Here is a 19,631-nt window from a genome sequence, read left to right on the forward strand (position 1 = left end):
TTGGTTTGTGCCGGGCACTCTCTTTAATTCAGGCCTTTTCCCAAGTTATAATAGTAAATTTAATACGCAATAGACTAGAGCCATTATTGTAAGTGAGTTAGCGAAATAAATTATTTTCTCTCTCTATTATGAACGGCCATGACTTCGAGTTTCCCATGATAGATATTTAAAAATTGTGGCTCCGAGTCGTCGAGGAATGTAGATTATGGAATTATCTCTAAAACTTAGCCTTCTTGTCGCGACATAAAATGCGATAAGTTGGAAAACAGCAAGCATTGAAATTATAACAAACTACCGATTTTGCAGTTACTATTTGGTCCAAAGGCTGTAGAAGCCACGCGACGATTGGTCAAATTGATTCCATTCGCCCAATAGGAGACCTGTTTCTAAATACAGTAGTGGGGATTCCCCAGTCGAGAGACCAGATTACGTTCCGGAGGACACTTTGCTAGGAGCACTACGAGAGTAAAGATGTAGTCACTATGTTTCCCCCTTTTTGGGCAGGTTTATAAGTTTATTTCAGTAGTTAATGTAGGAGCTAGTTTTATTTTTTATTAATGTTTAAATTTACTAGTAGTGCCATGTCCTGAAAGGTTTAATTGTGTTTCTTCATCATGTACGAATAATTGTTTCTTCAAATAACCGCTAAGGTACGTAAAATAAGGTTAAAATATAATTTAGGGAATTTAATTGATTGAAACTTCCATAAGAGTATTGAATTAATTAAGCCTGTTATTTTTCAAGTTAATAATATTGATTGAGAATAATCCTTTTGGTTTTATTAGTGATGGAAGATAATTATAAATTTTTTTTCTAAAGAAGTATAGAAAGTTTTCAGTTACGTTACATTTGAGTTATTGTTTCTGGAGATATATTATCGTAGAGTATTGCTGAAAGTCAGGAAGATAGCCTTTAAATTGGAATGAAACTTTTAAGATTATGTTCATATTGAGTTTATGACATTTTTTAATTTATATTTTTCAGACTCTGTTTTCTTATGTCATTAAGGCTGTCGAATGATTTAGTAAATTTTTTATGATAGAAATCTTAATAGACGAAGAAGAAAGTTTTTCTTTTCCAGGAAATTAATATTAATGAATGTTCAAATTTTAATACAATTTAAATTACTTTCTATGTGTTTACTAATTTTATTTAATTAAAGGTAAAAATTCCACAAGATGAATCTTATAAGGCAAACATTATCTTTCCTTAAAGTGAAATTTTCAATATATTTTTTTTATTGTGTTATAAAGTGTCTTGTTTTATTAGGTGATAAATTCATAATTTCAGTTGATACTAGTTTTTGGGACTTGTATTTGTAGGTAAATCAAATCATAAACTCTGGAATGTTCATTTTTAATTAAGGTTCTGAGCAGTTTTGGGCGAATGCCCGTTATTTACACTTGGATTGCGTCCTATAGTTCATAAATAATAAATAAAATAAATGTTGGCTGGCGCACAAGTTTCCAACAATACTAGCCGAGCTACTATATGAAAAATTATATTTGATTTCGCAAACCAAACGAAAAATATCATATAAGTTAGCATCATTTCAATTTGAATTATTTGTGAAGAAAGATCCATTAATTCTGATAAAAAGAATCAGTAGTTTAAAGATAAAAATCTATATAAAATGAGGATTCAAAGAATGAGAGAATTTAATTAATTGTAATCAATAGATAACTCCTGTTTTAGCTTTTGATGAATTGTAGGAAGAGTTAGAAATTAATGCTGTAATACATTTATTTACAGCGGTTCATGTGTGTCCCCAAACCAACTTCTTGTACTACCACCCCTTTGGTTCCGCAACTTTATGTAAAACCGCTTCAAGACACCCGTTCAGACGACAGGTCTAGGGACGTAAGAGGACGTCGCCGTCAAGCCAAATTCAACCGGTAAAAGCTCACCGCCAAAAACAAGGTACTGTAACCCCGACGATAAAGCAACGTACAAACCAACGAAAGTGCAGTGTAGTGAAACAAAGGTTCATTCGAGAATGTCAATAAAAAGTGGGGATTCAAAATTATTATGAAATGGGTTATATGGGTTACTATCGACGAAATTTGGGTTCAACGGGTTTTTTTCTTTCTTGAGTAATTTCATGTTGAAATTGATTGGTTATTTTATGACTGATCTTGTTTGGTTTTGTGACGTATTGCTATCTAAACGGGGATAGTAATGCGCCCCCGAATCAGATGAAGAATGTCAACAAAGTAACATGAAATTGTTGTTTCTGTTGTTCGATTTTAGTTGCCAATGTTTATTGAAGCTGTTTGTATTTTTCTATTATTTCAAATTGTAGTGTTAGTTTATAGTATAAACCTATTAAATCAGGCATGGCAAGATTAATTGAAGTTTTCTTGACTCTAGCCCGTTCACCTGCATGAATTAGGTATAGACTCAGGTATTTTTTAGATGTGTCGGCCTATTTCTAAATTCTAAATTTTATTCAAAATTGTCTTCTTTATCATCTTTAAAAAAGTGCAGGCACAGGTTGCTTAAATACCGTACCTTGCTTGAATAGGTTCTAGACATCTCTAATGTGAAAGAGTCTTCACTATTCTAGTTCAGATAAATATTTAGTACCGGTGACCATAATTTATAATTATCCATTATAAAGTGGAACTAGTCTGACCCCTCTACAGCGCAATCACAGCTCAATTCCATTAAAATGATTAGTAGGCCTACCTGTATTTGTATTGTATTGTAGTAGTAAAATATAGATATATTTAATATATTTATATATATTAATAAAATCTGCTCGTATGAAACTCAAATCCTTTTCTTAAATACAAACCGCCTGTAAATTGATCCTATATAACGCTGTCAGTGATTGTCATTCGTTTTGCAAATATCGTTCAAGATTTGTAGAGAAAACTGAGAAAATTGTCCAAAAATAGGGGTTTGCGCTGTTTTACAATATTAAAGCCTTTCACTCTAGTTGAAAATGAATACTTCAATATGGTACATTCCATAGAGTTACGTTTTCGTTTCACAATATTGTCGCCAAAAAATATATAGTATATACCGTACATAAATATAATATAAAACAGTGAAATTCTTTTCAAACTGTCAGTATTGATGTTATCTTATGTTTATGCTGACGGTTCAAAATGAATCTCCTCACTACAGTATTATTTATAGAAACAATAGTTTTCTGCTCATGCGAGATTATACGATTAGACTCTATTGATATATCTTGGGAAAAGGGAAAAAAGAGTCGCAAAATTTCCCTGCGCGGCCTCTTGGCTGGTAGCTCTGGCAGCAGCCGGGCTCCAGCCGAGGCGTGATAACATGTTCGAACCAGTTGCGTCGCGCCTGTCTTGACGTGAGCTTGTCGAAGTTTTCAGTGATGAAATAATATTCTGCAGCGATTTTTGTGCCATGTGACAAATGTCTTTTCAATATTGCGTGAACGGTCAGTGATTAATCAACGAACAAAGTGGGTGCGGTTAATAAACCGGCGTTAAACTTAAATCCAAGGAAATAGCGGAGTTGCACTCATGCTGAGGTAGGGCTCATTCTATTACTGATTCTTTTATCATATTACAGATTAGGCCTATAAATTATGTATTATACAACAACATGGGTGCATAGGCCTACTCCTCTTATTATATTTTCATGCTTTGTTAGTGATATATCTGTAATTATTTTTAATTCTGTTAATATACATCATTAAAGATTAAACCTTCATAAATTATATAGATTCATGTTTTTGGTTCTAACTCTTTATACAATAATTCCTATCGTCTTATTTGAAGAAACGTATTTTTATATTCAATAACTACTCTATCATATTAATTATCAATGAATATGCCTTTAATAAATTTCCGCAATTATTAAAAATAATATATCAATGATTAATAAAAAAGCAGGTCTATTATCAGTTACTCAATGCAAAACTCGTTCATGGAAGGTCTCCATCAATATTACAGTTTACACTTCTTATTCACAGTAACTTATTCTTCATTTTATGTTACAATATATTTATTGCTTTGGCTTTTATCTGATTGCCAGTAATAATTTTCCTCTTATCATAATTAAAATATTTTTTCTTGTTGAGCTACTCTCAAATCGTTGATCCGACCGACATAGACCATTATCGATCTTATTTCTACTTATTTGATTATTCAGCTCTTTAATAAGAACGCATGTTTAAAATACCTTGAAATAAGTATAATTAATCCTTATAGGATAGGTTCTAATTACAACCTACTAAATGAAAAGCAACACCTAGTAGCAAGCAGTAGCCGTTTTATTTAGAGTAGTTTTACTCTGCAGACGAAAATTGGCTTGTTAACTTTTTGAGCAGGTCTGATTTAACAACAATATAATTAAAAGGAAAATTACTGAGTGATACTTTGGAACCGGTCTTGTGGTTTTTGGTGAATTGTGTTTATTTGTGTCTACTTTTGTAGACTTTTAAAGTGCTTCTTTTGTAATCCAGTTGAGTAACTTTAATGATGTTGACGATTCAATTAAAACATTATATAAATAATAAACAAATAAATTATTTAATATCAGGAAATAAATTCAAATTTTAACAATTATCAAATTCCATAACTCTCAAATTTGATATTATAATGTTTAATGTTCGGGCATTGTAAGGTGAAGAATTTGATTCTCAAGTATTCATCTCATTGATTTTAAAACAATTATCTCCGTCCAATTTTCTCACGCTTTGAAATTTTTCTAGAATATATTTGTTTTTCAAAAACGAATATTGTTGAATAATTTTGTTTCTGTTCTTACAAACACTAAGCGGTCGATATAGATCTATAGAGCACCAATGAAACTATCGAAACTCATTAGTCTGTTATGGTAGGTTATTCTCAAATTTTGTAGAAGAATCCGACTACATAAACAAATAACTAATTGCATTCCATTACAAGGAAATATTTGTAGGTAATTTAGAGCTTTTAGCGCTCCAAGAGAATGATGACTTTGTATCTCACTTTAATTTATGTTTAAAAATTTTGAAAGAATTAAATTTTGTATGCGTTCTATGTTGGGACACTAATGTCGGAAGGATAATCAGCAAAGAAATGATGAAACTATGCTGATTGATTTTAAACTATGATGAATAATTTGAACTATGTATGAATAGAACAAGAGGTAGCCTATTATATTGAACTCATGGAATTTGGAATTTTAGTATTAGGAATTCCATTTTTTTTTTAAATAATGGTCTCTTTATTCAGTCGAAATTGGTCAATTTTTGACAAATTGATTTTCAGCGGATGCAGTCACCCATTAATATTCATTCACCTATTCATTACAAAAGTCAATAATAAATTATATTTTGGAGAGAAAACATTATAATGTTCAGCTTATTATATCTGTGCTCGTACAGAAACAGTAATATTAGATACAGATATAATCAGCATAGAATCAGCTGATGAAAAGCGAAATGCGCGTGTTCGTGGCGCACAAGTCTGTTCCTCAAGCTGTTTTTCTTTCCATTTTTTATAAATAACATGAGTCAAGTTAGTGGTTCAGTTATACTGTTATCACTGTCATTGATAAGAATGGCTTAATCCACTAAAGGTTCAAGGGTGTAAATTTACGTATGTGGTAGCCTCATCTAGATCATATTATTAGTAATTCAGTAGAAATTCTGTATCAAATACTGTACCCAATATTGCAATGCGATTCTCAATACCCAGGGAAGGGAAGAATGTGTACTACCACAGAATTACAATTATAGGAGTTTTCTCTGGTACTACACAATACATATTAAGTCAAAAATAAAGTCTACACTACACTTCATAAAGTCACAATTAAGTCACCAACCCTTCTGGATAAAACTATAGTGAAATAATCTTGAAACTGTCAGTGTTGGTTGAATGGGTAGAGTTTGTTTTACTCATAATGAATGCTGGCAGTTCAAAGAGTCTCTCACTAGAGTTTGTGTGCGTATGAGTTGAAAAGTTATAATCACGACCACTTTAATAATAAATTATTATATTGCATACTGTATACGAAGTACATTGATGCAGGTATACAGTTATAAAGGGTAATAATATTCAGGGTTAAATTCTTTGTGGCTGGCTTGCTCCCTCGGAGTTGACACCATTCAGCTTCACCTTCTACCATAGATTTCTCCATATCTTGCTTCAAGAGACTCCGATTGAATTATTTTAAAACTCGTTCATTGATCGTGCTATAGATCGTTCGTTGCTCGTTCATTGTGGAGCTGCTGTTGAACATTCTATAGAACATATAGAATATTAGAGGCGATGTTTTACGATCTTGCAATTGTTGTAAAGATAAGTTCCCCAAAATTATTTTCAATTATGATCAATACTTATATCATTGTCTTGGGGTCGTTATAAAACTCGGTATAAAGATTTCAGCACGCGTCAACCCAATGTAGGTTGCATTGTCACTTTCACATCAAGGTCTCCTGGAGTTGTCAAACTGGATTTGAAATTATTATTTTGTAACTGTTGTAGTGATACTAATGATCTCAATTGTTGATAGTGATCTTGAAGTTCCAATATCGCTGAGTTGTGTTGCAGGAATCAAATAATAATTATAATAGAGGTGAATTGTTTCGTAGGAATGCCATTAAAAATTATTTTCTAACTTCCTGTCTGCGATGGTGATAAGATCAATCGTCATTATGGTGATATTCACTTCAATCTGTCAGCATGCCTTATATGTATGAAATGCTTTCCATCCAATCATTGCTGAAGTTTGAGTTGACTAAATTCTTGCATTATTGGTAGGGATTGTTTTATAATCATCTGCTGTTCGTGTTCATATTCCCATGTAATTCTCAGTGTCTTTCTTGGAAAGGTTTTGACCCATTTTCTGAAGGTTTGGTGACAGATTGAAGAAAGACTTTGGTGACCAGAGTTGTGATTATTTTGTAATGTTAAGTTCTTTTTGTGTCAAGTCAAGTGATGAATTGATGAGATAAACCTGTGGAAGGTCGATCTTTGTACTAATATTGGTCGAAATGCATCTGAAAAAGATTTCGTAACAGAGTATTGAATATTATCTTGATTAATATGCAACTAACTATAGTATCATTAATATTACTAGAAGCAGAACTACCGAAGTGGGAGACTGAGTGGAACCGAATAGTTCATTTCTAGAATTAAGTGGAGTCTTGCTAGTTTGTCTTGCCCACTAGCTCCGTTTTTTTTTTGTAAATGCAGTTAATCTCCTTCCCTCTTTTTCATATTGGAAGCTTTTTCCTGTAGAATAACACCCCAATTATTGATTTTCGATCTGTATCATGACTGGGAATATATTTTTCCTTTAAGTACGGTATGCAAAAACCATTTGCATTGTCTTGGTGCTCTCAAATATGTATATTTTCATATAAATGAATAATGAATAAGCTTTGATATTCTCAACATCTTGAATCCATTCTTCTAAATTTAATTGGAACGTTGAGCTACTTCACTTTGTTTTGGTAATTCTATGATCGGGAAGCCTCACGTTTCTCCATGATTTAACTCATAAATGTTTTATTTAACTTAATGTTTAATTTAACTTAATGTTTTTCTTTTTTAATCGAAGCAAAGTTGAAAATCAGTTCAGTGTATCTCATAACTCAGTCGATTCCTCACAATACACTCATGAAACATTTCTTCTCCAGATATTATTATGTTGTTCTTATTTTCACTATGGATTACGCATGTTTCATTGAGTAACCACTACTTAGTAAAGAAATATAAAACTATTGCTACTACCCACTTCAACGCATTAGGCCAAACAAGTCTCCTACTTAGAAGGATAATGACCACGTCCGACATAACCAAAACAGACAATAAGTATGTCTCATAATCAGTCTGAAAATCACCATTTTGGTGAGAACTGTTCCCAGGATTTCACTGGACCAAGGATACAGGAGGCACTGGGATAATATAGAGGGAATTAATTTATCATAACGCTATCAATATTGTTCTTCGTTTGTGGCACAACGCAACAATCATAATGGTTCTCATAATGTTGTGGAACAAGGCAAGGCATATGGTCGTTTGGTGTTGTGAATCCGTTGCTATTCTGGAGTAGACTACTGGTTTGTTTGATTTGACAGTTGTTGTGGTATTGAATAACTTTCAGTGTTTCAGTTGGTTGTTGAATGGAATAAGAATTTCCCTGACCAACTAGGTTGAATCAGCAATTGAATGAGGGATAATTTTTCAACCTACTTCTAGAAGTACGTTGATATAATTCATTAATATGAATAATGGATGGATAATAGTACTAATCTCTAGTTATGGCGTACACGTATCTTTCCTGGGTTTACACCAAAGTTATAAACAAAATATTAATAGCTTGATAACTTAATGTTAAAATGTTAATCCATATAGATTCTATTAGATTGAACGGAAATTGACAAACACATATGTTCATCATGTGTATGATAACTTATGTTCAATCTAATAGAATCTATAAGGATTAAGTTATTAACATTTTGTTAATAACTATGGTGTAAATGCAGCTTTAGTATCATGAGTTAAAAATGTTAACGAGAATATGTCACAATCTATCATAGTATAACATAATTATGTAATCATTTTGACAGATGACCAAACTAGGTTGTATATAACGGAAATCGGAAAATATTAAAGTCTTAAGCTCCATTCCTTCTGGAATACTTATTTTGTTATTCCTAGATTATTTCAAGGTTCTCGTCTTCAATCACTTTCGAAGTGATTAGAGAAACTATTTTATTGGAATGTTTATTAACTATAGCCTGAAGAGACTGATTTGATTTTTTGGTTCATATTTTAGCTATTAGCTTCCAATAACTTTCTCCAATAAGAATGTGCACTGGAATATCAAAGCGGAGGGAAGGTTCATTCACTTCTGAACAGTTAGTTCGATACAGCAGTAAAATTTCGGTTTACGACATTCTTTGAGAAATTGTACGGAGAGATCTACCTTCAATATCTTGCAAAATGATGCGGTTTCATTCACTTTTAAGTTGAAGGATTTTATTTTCTAAATAAATTATTTCTTTTAGTTGTAAATTCTTCCATTGTATTGGAAATTTTGTAGTAATGGTCATGGATGATATGATAGCAAAGAGGATGCAATACTCAATTCTGTAGTTTCTATTTTTTCTATGGTGATAGTGTTAACATCAGTAAAAATAGCTGAATATGAGATTAAAAAATACATCAATATATCCTTGGCAGGCTCCCCAGATGTCCAGGCGTTCCTTTCTCCACTTACCGCCATTGCGCTAATAAGAATTGCACTATGAGTGAAGTGTCATCTAATTATTACAGCATCCTCATAATTCTGGAGCCAGACAAGCTTGACGCTAGCAGCTGGAGATTTCCTCTGGCAAAGAGTTCCTGCAGAGATGAGCGTGAAGAGGAAAGAGAAAGAGAAGATGATAGAGAAAGAGAAGAGGAGAGAAAAAGAGAAGAGAGGAGACAAAGAGAAGAGGAGAGAAAAGGAGAAGAGGAGAGAGAAAGAGAAGAGGAGAGAGAAAGAGTAGAGGAGAGAGAAAGGGAAGAGGTGTGAGAAAGGGAAGAGGAAAGAGAAAGGGAATAGGAGAGAGAAAGGGAAGAGGAGAGAGAAAGAGAAGAGGAGAGAGAAAGGGAAGAGTAGAGAGAAAGAGAGAGGAGAGAGAAAGGGAAGAGGAGAGAGAATTAGTTGAGGTTAGAGAAAGAGAAGACAGAATAAAAACAGAAGAGGATAGAGAAAGAGAACAGGAAAGGGAGAGAGAAGAGGATAGAGAAAGAGAAGAGGTTACAGAAAGAGAAGAGGTTACAGAAAGAGAAGAGGTTACAGAAAGAGAAGACAAAATAGAAACAGAAGAGGATAGAGAAAGAAAGAAGATAGGAAAAAATATAAGGTGAAATATAAAGGAAAAAAGAGGAACGAGCAGCTGGACCCCCCTGGAAGAGCTCCTCCGAAGATGATTGAGGAGTGGACAAATAAGAGGAAAAATTATCAGAGGAAGTGGAAAAATATACAATGAGACGAAAGAGGATGATTTGAAGAAAGATTAGAGGCAGCTAGTGAAGGAATATGTATTGAAAGTGGCGAGTAGCGAGGCAAAGAAATAGGATTGCATTGATAAAAGGAATCAGAAGAGGATAAAAGAGACGAATGAGGCATGATGATAGGAAAGAGGAGAGGAAAACGACCTTGAGAAGGAGAGCCAGCCAGCATCCAACAGACGGAGAAACAAGAAAGCTATGACGAAATAATATTCTACTTTGCGGTGTCTGAGAACAATATTATTGAATTGCTGAGATTCCTGATCCCACCGGAACATTGCAATAGCCTTTTACTTTCCGTTCAACTTCTTCTGCTTGTCTGCTTCGTTTTACTTCATTCACCTGTCCCTGTTATTTACTTAGATTATCGTATTTCATCTCTAGCAGTTCTTACTTTTTTCATCTTGAAAACTTGAAAAATTACAGGAATTTGAACGTAGAGTAGCATTGAAGTTGGTCTTCGTCTCTTTTTGATACCACAATAAGTTGTAATGGAGATGGAGTATCTAATATGCATTATAATTAATGTGATACATTGAAATGTATTGTATTAATTCCAGTTTCATTCTTTAAGGCAGCTAATAATTTATTAAAAAAGAAAATATTTCAAAATAAGTACCAATATGGGTGTGGACAATATAATGAAAAAAATCTGGTGTGGCGCACTCACACAACTTTCCTTGCCTTATGAAAATTGATCACCTGACGCTAGTGTTCCCGCGCATCTCAAGTCTACTATTCAAAGATTTGAGCCAGCTGGTGACAGGGCAATAACGCTGAAGAAACACGAGGTCTGCTATCTCTTCATAGTGAATGATTCAATAGAATCAACAATAATTTGCAATTGAATAATCACATTTTCTGGAATGTAGAGCTTATTTTCAATTTTAGGTGGAAATGTTACTGACCATTAATTGGAGAAATTTTTATGCTCAATCTTTTCCACTAAAATTTTTTTGTTTAAATTGAATCTGAAGCCTGATAATTGGAAATTTAAAACCAAACTTTGCATCGATAGGGTAGCGCTTCTAGAATTTTTACAGATATGGAACTTGTGGCAGTTGATAGAGCTTATCATTGACTTTTTTAGGTATAAATTTCATCAAAATCGTTGGAGCCGTTTCCGAGAAAATCGCGAAAAACCCTGTTTTTGACAACATTTTCGCCATTTTAGCCGCCATCTTGAATCGCATTCGATCGAAATTGTTCGTATCGGATCCTTATATTGTAAGAGCCTCACGTTCCAAATTTCAAGTCATTCCGTTAATTGGGAGATGAGATATCGTGTATACAGACGCACATACACTCATACACACACACACACACACACACACACACACACACACACACACACACACACACACACACACACACACACACACACACACACACACACACACACACATACAGACCAATACCCAAAAACCACTTTTTTGGACTCAGGGTACCTTGAAACGTATAGAAATTTGGAAATTGGCGTACCTTAATTTTTTTCGGAAAGCAATACTTTCCTTACCTATAATAGTAATAGGGCAAGGAAAGTAAAATATGACTGAGTCAAAGTACATAAGAATTCAGATACATATTCGTATTGGAAACTGCTGAATCTATTCATTTTTACTTTCAAGTAAGTATACGAGTATATTGATGGACTTGACGTAATACTGTAATTTTGACTTAACCACCAAAATCTTCTTCCTCAATTCTCTCATCCAATTCTCATCTTAACTTCTTTCAACTTTTCAATGTATCTACACCTCTTCATTTAAGTTCTAATTCTTTATACTCCATCTTCTCCATTTTCGTTTTGTACTAGCTTTACAATAGATTGTTTATTCCATGATTTTAGTTCATTGCAGTTTCATCAAAATCAGCTTTCAATTCATCGTCGGATGAAGCAAGCAAATATCTGGATACGAAAAGTATCCAGATAAGAAAAAGCAGATAATAACCCAGAATTTAGTCTATTTCTGAATTTGGTCAAGTAGTCTTCTCCTTTCTTTTCAGCATAATTATATTTTCACCACTACCTTCCTTGCTCTTATACCAACTTCAATTCATCTTCTTTAATTCTTTCCACATGCTTTTCCCTCTTCTCTTTCAACTCATTCTCTATCCTTTATTTACGAATGAAAGAAACTATTGACAGGAACTAAGGCATGTTAGCAGGACTAGTATCTTGACTATTACGCAAGGCACTGGCCGCTAATGTAACTGATGAGGACTCTATCTCCTCACTCCTGTCTCTCTCTCTCTCTCACTCCCTCTCCATATTATGGCTATCTCTTTCTCTCTCTTTTGACCATGCCAACTTGCGCTTTCGCTGTGCATGAATGGGCTTGGCACGACAGCCCCAAATGCCATAGCCGGCTGGCATGCCAGTCTGAGATGGCAAGTGTGAATGCAAAACTATGGCATTGCCACGAATCGATGGGAAACGTGAGAATCTCCAATCATATTTCGATGTGCAACAATTGCTTATTAGAAGATGTTACAGATTGGCATTTGAAGATCAATTTCATGTTACGCCAAGCACGAGTAATATGCTTTGAATTACTGTGGAAATCTGTAATGCACATGATTTAGATTTGAAGCCTGTTTTAGAGACTTAGGTTTGAATGCAAGTAGTATGCTACTAGCATACTTGCTTGCTTATAAGCATACGCTTATTATGCTTATTCCATGGCCCAAGTTACTTTTCCTGTCCAAACACTGATTCATAAATCTCTGCATCCAATTCAATTGGACCTCTGTGGTTGGAATATTGAATCGAGACTTCAAGATTTGAGATTATAGTAAAATGATTCTATGTTTCTTGGATTGAAATTTTTGAGCAGCTCCTAACAAACATTTTTGTAATCCATATATTTTTCGTTTTTTCAGTTTTCCCATAATTTTCTACCTGTCCTCTCCGGCCTGTTTACAGCCTCCTCCTCCTTCTCCACCTTCTCCTCCTTCTCCTTCTTCTTCTCCTCCTTTTCCTCCTTCTCCTTCTTCTCCTCCTTCTCCTCCTTCTCCTCCTTCTCCTCCTTCTCCTCCTTCTCCTCCTTCTCCTCCTTCTCCTCCTTCTCCTCCTTCCTCCTCCTTCTCCTCCTTCCTCCTTCTCCTCCTTCTCCTCCTTCTCCTCCTTCTCCTCCTTCTCCTCCTTCTCCTCCTTCTCCTCCTTCCTCCTTCTCCTCCTCTCCTCCTTCTCCTCCTCCTTCTCCTCCTTCTCCTCCTTCTCCTCTTCTCCTCCTTCTCCTCCTTCTCCTCCTTCTCCTCCTTCTCCTCCTTCTCCTCCTTCTCCTCCTTCTCCTCCTTCTCCTCCTTCTCCTCCTTCTCCTCCTTCTCCTCCTTCTCCTCCTTCTCCTCCTTCTCCTCCTTCTCCTCCTTCTCCTCCTTCTCCTCCTTCTCCTCCTTCTCCTCCTTCTCCTCCTTCTCCTCCTTCTCCTCCTTCTCCTCCTTCTCCTCCTTCTCCTCCTTCTCCTCCTCCTTCTCCTCCATTTCCTCCTTCTCCTCCTTCTCCTCCTTCTCCTCCTTCTCCTTCTTCTCTTTCTTCACAATCACTTATTTTCTTATTCTTCTCTTCCGATTCCTCGAGAATACATATCTTTTCTCTCTCTCTTTTCTCTCTACTCTTCATCTTCCTTTTTTATTTTCTTCTAATAACTTCTAGCTCTTATGCTCTTACTTAGCTCCTTTATTTATCACTTGGAGTGAATCTCTACCTTCTCCCAATCCACCTCTGCCTCTTCTACCGATCTCCTTTCTCATTCCACTCAATCGATCACTTTACATCAGATTTGTTTACCGATGAACCACCTCTAATTGGAGTGAAGATCTCAGACGTTCACGCCAAATCAACATTGCGATTAATTGCACTCCGAATCCGGCATTTGCTTTCACGCCTCATAACATTACAGCAGCAACTGGCAACGTAATAAACTTATGTCCGTCTCACTTAAAAAGCTCTGAACTCGAATGAATCACTTCCGTCCAGTAACTGTTTTCACCTCTAGCCTAGCTACCGTTTTATGAAAGTAATTGACCACTAGAAGTGCACTGAACACTCACCAGTGTATACTGCATAGTGGTTCTGCATTCCTTTCCAACTCTCAAACTCTCAAGGTCGTATTATTATCTTATTCGCGGAGAATTCTCTCTCTTACCTTAGATAGATTCAATTATATCTCTCTCTTGCCCTCAACAGGATTATTCTATCGCTCTAACTTTTCCTCCTTAAAAAGACTAATTTTCCCCCTCTCTTTTGTTTTCTCTCTATCTAACTCCCTGCATGATCTTTCTCTTATCATCTATTATTTTCATCACCTATTGACTTCAATAGCAAGTTGTTAATATAATAGGATATTGAATATATCATTAAAAGTTCATTTCTAATGTATAATTCCAAGTTGTACATCATCTTTATATTATTATGTTACCGTAGTTGATCAGTCTTGTAACGAATTAGCAATAACATTTCTATCAATATTTTTCTGTCATGAACTTGGATATGTTAAATGAATGAATAAAAAATATAATATTTTTATCATCTTTATCATCATCATAATTGGATTGCATCTTCTTATATGTCGTTTGATAATTATTTGATTTATTTTTTCAAAATGTATTAGATATTTATCTTTATCCTCAATTATTATTATTCAACATTAACTTTTTATCAAAATTTTTGGAGAGAAATGATACAGGCTCAGTCTAGTTTTTTCTTCAATGTCATAATTATATTATGATTGTAGTATTATAAATGAATATTATATGTACAATAAATGAATGAATAAATAAATTATCATTGAATGAAATCTAAAAACTGAGCCAGCATACTTTGTAATCTACATGAATAAAGTAAGCGGATCCAATATTCATCTTTCTCTTTCTCAAACATCTTTTCATCTGCCCTTTCACTTTTCTCGCCGTAATTTTTCACTTAACTATGTCACCACCTTCTCTATACATGCAAAAAGCCGATCCCAGGATAAAAAGTTACAGTTTTTTTCAGTTTACAGTTTCTATACCAACAAAAGGGATCATGTTTGTCGTGCCCCGTGTAACCTTACTTATCTGGCCGGTGCAAGTACAGTGGTTGCAGTAGGCTACTATCATACAACTGCTCTGTCTTTCAATTGAAAATTTTCGCACGGAATTTCTTCACAATTGTTTCTCCATTTGTGCAGCTGTGGCCTTCACCTGGAAAACAATTTTTTTATGAGACGTTGCTCTAGCCGTTATGATGTGTGTAAGATGACATTTTTTATTGTTCTATATTTGCTCTCAAGTTGGTTTTACTTTCCCTCTTTACTGACAAGATCTTGAAGTGATGAGAACTGAAGATTTCCTATATCAAGGAATATTGCTTCAATACTTGATTATTGAGTAGAATACTTTAATGGGGATTGATAACAGGCCTACTGCGAGTACCGAAATACTTGAAGAATGGTCCGCTCTTTTCTTTCACTTCTCCAAGTATTCAAGTATCCAGTATTTCATTCTAAATATTCTCAGTATTCTATCCAATATACAAGTATTCAGGCAATGTCTCATGATGTAGGCTGTCTTCTTACTACTTCAAAGCAAATTTGATTTCTCATGAAACATAATAATTCTACATCAAAATACTGTGCGTAAAAATATCGACGATTTATTCAGAAAGAATCGAACTCGATCCAATAATTCAAGAAGCTGCAATGGACTAGAGTTATGAAGAAGTTAGCAGTTGAATATGCAAGCTATTCTAGAATCTCTACAATTTGAATCCAAATCCAATTTGAATTCCTTTACACTGCACTGTGCATCTTGGGAACCAGACGCAGAGAATACTTAGGAGCATGCATAACAGGCCTAATTATGATTGCGAAATCATCCTCAGATCCTCCACTATTATCCAATCACTGTCTGCGGTCAGTCTAGTGAAGAATCTCCAATCAGCTGTTCTACACTGTATATCTGTATAGTTTGAAGTAAAGAGCACAGATTAATGTAGTTTTTATATGTATGTAGTAATATTAGAATCGACTAGATTCTTCGATCATATTGTTTTCGGCCAGTTTATCCACTTATATCACCAGTCAGTACTACAATAACTATATAACCATGGTTTTAAACCTGCACAAATATAATGTCGGTAAGAATCGATAACAATTCTCAATAATCTGATTTCACTTCACACTATTAAATCGTTCAAGGTATGAAACCGTGATTTCCATATCTAGTAGGAGCCATGCCCAACGAGCTGGCAATACTGTAATACTATACCTTGTTTCAGCTGCCATCAGGTTGATTCAGGAACGAAACTACGTATTTTCAAAGCATTTTTACTTCGTACTCTCTCAAAGTTTCTGTAACCCCTCATTTTTTATCTCTGATTGAACAATTGACTAAACCTAGTTATGCAACATGGTCATTTTCCATAGGCCAGGATTGTGATAAAACACAGATTAATGAAGTTTGTATAGTAGGCTACTTAGAACTGACAATCTCAATACAGGTGATTAAATTCGAGCATTTATATTGTTCAATGTATAGTGAAATATTTCCGATTTGTATATATCTACATAGAAAACTTCGACAAGATTATCAATTGAACTTATCAACAATGTATATCTATATCTCTTCAGATAAATAACACAGAGTTGAATCTGTTGTACACCTATATAGCAAGTCTTTCTAAACGAGGTCAAATCCGAGGACCTCTGATTCCCGGAAACTGACGAACAAGTGCGTGAATCCTTATTTTTGGCGCATGTGATGGGAACAACGCATCACAGGGAAGTGAAACAAGTGTGGTGGAAGGAGGAAGAGGGGAAAGGGAAGATGAGAGAGACTGAGTGAGTGAGTAGAAGAGAGTGAGAGAGAAGCGATCCGGTTGCGTCACGATTTTAAATCGTCGACTGTTAACAGTGAAAGTGATGCTATGCACCTCCTCTTCATTTCCACCGGTTCGTCTACATTTTTATCAGAAACTGGATCACCAGCTGATTTGTGCTGTTGTTTTCCAACCTCGATTATTTGGCTCAAGTCGAAACGAATTTATATCCATCAGGAAATATGGTAGTGTTCTAGATTTTGAATTGCCTGTATCCATTAACGTTGTTCGATTTCTTGTTTATACTTTTTGTATATATTTTTTATGATCGATTCTCTACTATTTGTATGATTGATCTCATAATGTTTATTATTCGCAATTGAGTTTGTGACTTATAGGTTTGTATTTTTGTGAATAAGTTTGCATTTTGATGAATTGAAACGCTCCAGTAAATTAGCTGCCATGACATCCTCCAGGTGACAGATTGTCTCTCACATAATGTTTTGAAGGGACGGATTCAAAAATCCAAAGGTTCAAAGAACCTCACACGTCAACCGAAGCTTATATATTGTGTGTCCCCCGTCTAGAGACGGAGAACATAGAGAATGCTCTAGTGTGTGTTCAATGAATTGAAAAAATATGAGGCTGAAAACCTCACGGATTTAAAAGAATGATCCTACAAGATAAAATTATAACAATTATTCTGTAGAACATGATGACGACAAATGGTTGAATTACATTGAATTACTAGTAAACTTTTCATTTTCTTTGAAACACCCTTAAAATGTACCTTTCTCACACCTTTCCTTTACTCTGAGTAGGCCTACCTTTAAAGGGTTCTATCATAGATGAAGGATAAGTAAGGATAACTATATTATTATAGTTATCATAGTTATTATTATATAGTTAAGGATAACTATATTATTCTTGTCTCTGGTTCTATGTAATAAAACCTTTAAATAGTTCTATTGAAATGGATGTTAATTAATTTATTTAGGTATTCAACAACTTTGGAATATTCGAAGTGACATAGTCAGGTACATACTTTTTATTTTCCTTGAAACACCTTTTAAAAGTACCCTTTTCACTCCTTCTTCAACTTAGAATACCTTGTTAAAAGGGTTCTATGTTATAAAACTCTTGAATAGCCCTATTGAAACCATTTGAATGTATTATAAATAATTGATTCAGGTATTTAACAGCTTTGAAATTCGAAGTGACATAGTTAGGTACCTACTTTATTCGTTCTAACTCTTCAAATGCACACCTTCATATCTAGTAAATCATTACATAATAGGAGTAAGCATTCCTTGATTAGCATTTTTCGAACGATTGAATTGTAGGCATTCATCAAATGTGATACATTTTTCATGAGCGGTAATATAGTTGCTTCAGAATTTAAACTGTTGAAAAAGCGGAATCTTTTCCTTTAAACCTTTATCTCCGTACTGGTGGTATTTACCCATACTTCTCCTTTTCCTCCATTCACTTATGAGGACAGTTAGAAGATTCTAATAGCTTCTCATGTATTTAGCGAAGCATCTACACAGCTTACCAGGTATTCAGCAAAAACCTTTTAAAGATCGGTACTGAACATTCCAGAATGTAATCAACGCTGTGTGAACGATCGAACTTAATTGGAAGAAATTCCAGAGACGGATTACTGGTTAATGATTGATTCAACATTTAGCTTAGTTAACTTCTTGCGGGATCAACTCAATTGATTAACCCAATTAAACCGCTCTTGAAAAAACAAAACTCCATGAGAAACCAGGATCCCGTTAACTACAGTTAACTAACCATGTATCCGACATGCTATTAAGATAATTAATTTGCTTAAAATGTATGCTATAGCTAACTAATATGTTTAAATTACAAAGTTTTAGTTGTAATAATTAGGTTCACCTACTGATAGAGTAGGCTTGAGGAATCAACTCATCATTAATTGATTGATCCAATGTAATAGGACCAGCTACCGGAAAGACAGAACCCTTTGGGAAAGTAGCTCCGTGATAAATTAATTTATTAAGGATCCAATCATAGAGACATATCGATGAATTATTATACAGTTAATTAATCACTTCTTAGGTGTGTGGACACAGAGAGCAGTTCAAGTTCCAGTGGTATTGGAAGGGTAAAGGGATAAGGATAAGGGAAAGGTGAGGAATTTTGATATGGATTTCAATATCTATATTCTCCTATACTCTGACCGTTGGACCGTTGACTGTTCTCTGGGTGCACATGCTCATGAAGTTTATTTACAACTCTTGAAGTAAGTTTTCAGTTAGAAAAATCATAGTATATCAACTACATAGATATATAACTATACAAAGACTACTATATAAAGAACCTACAATGATATTCTCAGCTGTTCTTAGTGAGAATTTGTGTGTATTTTTGGCTTCAAAATTCATAAAATAACTTAATTAATACAATGTGCAGTGATAATTAAGTGTAATATTTAACTATAATTTGGTGTTTTAATTTTTCTAAATTTAAAATTTGCATCTCATATTTATTTTTGGACGAAAGTTGAGCTTGAACTTCTTACAGGAGAAACATAACCTATTTTTTGGACATGTAATCAAAATTTGGGAATGGAATAGTTTTGGGCCAAGCCTGTTGTTCCTTCCCAATCATATTTATATGATTTGTTATTGTATCCACGTATAAATAAATAAATAAATAAATAAATAAATAAATAAATAAATAAATAATAAATAAATAATAAATAAATAAATAAATAAATAAAAATAAATAAATAAATAATAATAAATAAATAAATACATAAATAAATAAATAAATAAATAAATAAATAAATAATAAATAAATAAATAAATAATAAATAAAATAAA

General features: G+C 34.1%; 1 protein-coding gene across 1 annotated transcript in view; it reads left to right on the plus strand.

Annotated features, from left to right (window-relative positions):
- The first annotated feature begins 3,282 nt into the window (after nt 1-3,282).
- The window catches only part of LOC111064182 (serine-rich adhesin for platelets), a 100,156-nt gene continuing 83,807 nt past the window's right edge, over nt 3,283-19,631 (plus strand). The window contains exon 1 of the mRNA XM_022351873.2: nt 3,283-3,511. Within this exon, the coding sequence (XP_022207565.2) occupies nt 3,504-3,511 (8 nt within the window). The 5' untranslated portion in view covers nt 3,283-3,503. The remainder of the gene's footprint in view (nt 3,512-19,631) is intronic.

Source organism: Nilaparvata lugens, chromosome 10 (assembly GCF_014356525.2).
Source record: "Nilaparvata lugens isolate BPH chromosome 10, ASM1435652v1, whole genome shotgun sequence".
NCBI lineage: Eukaryota > Metazoa > Arthropoda > Insecta > Hemiptera > Delphacidae > Nilaparvata > Nilaparvata lugens.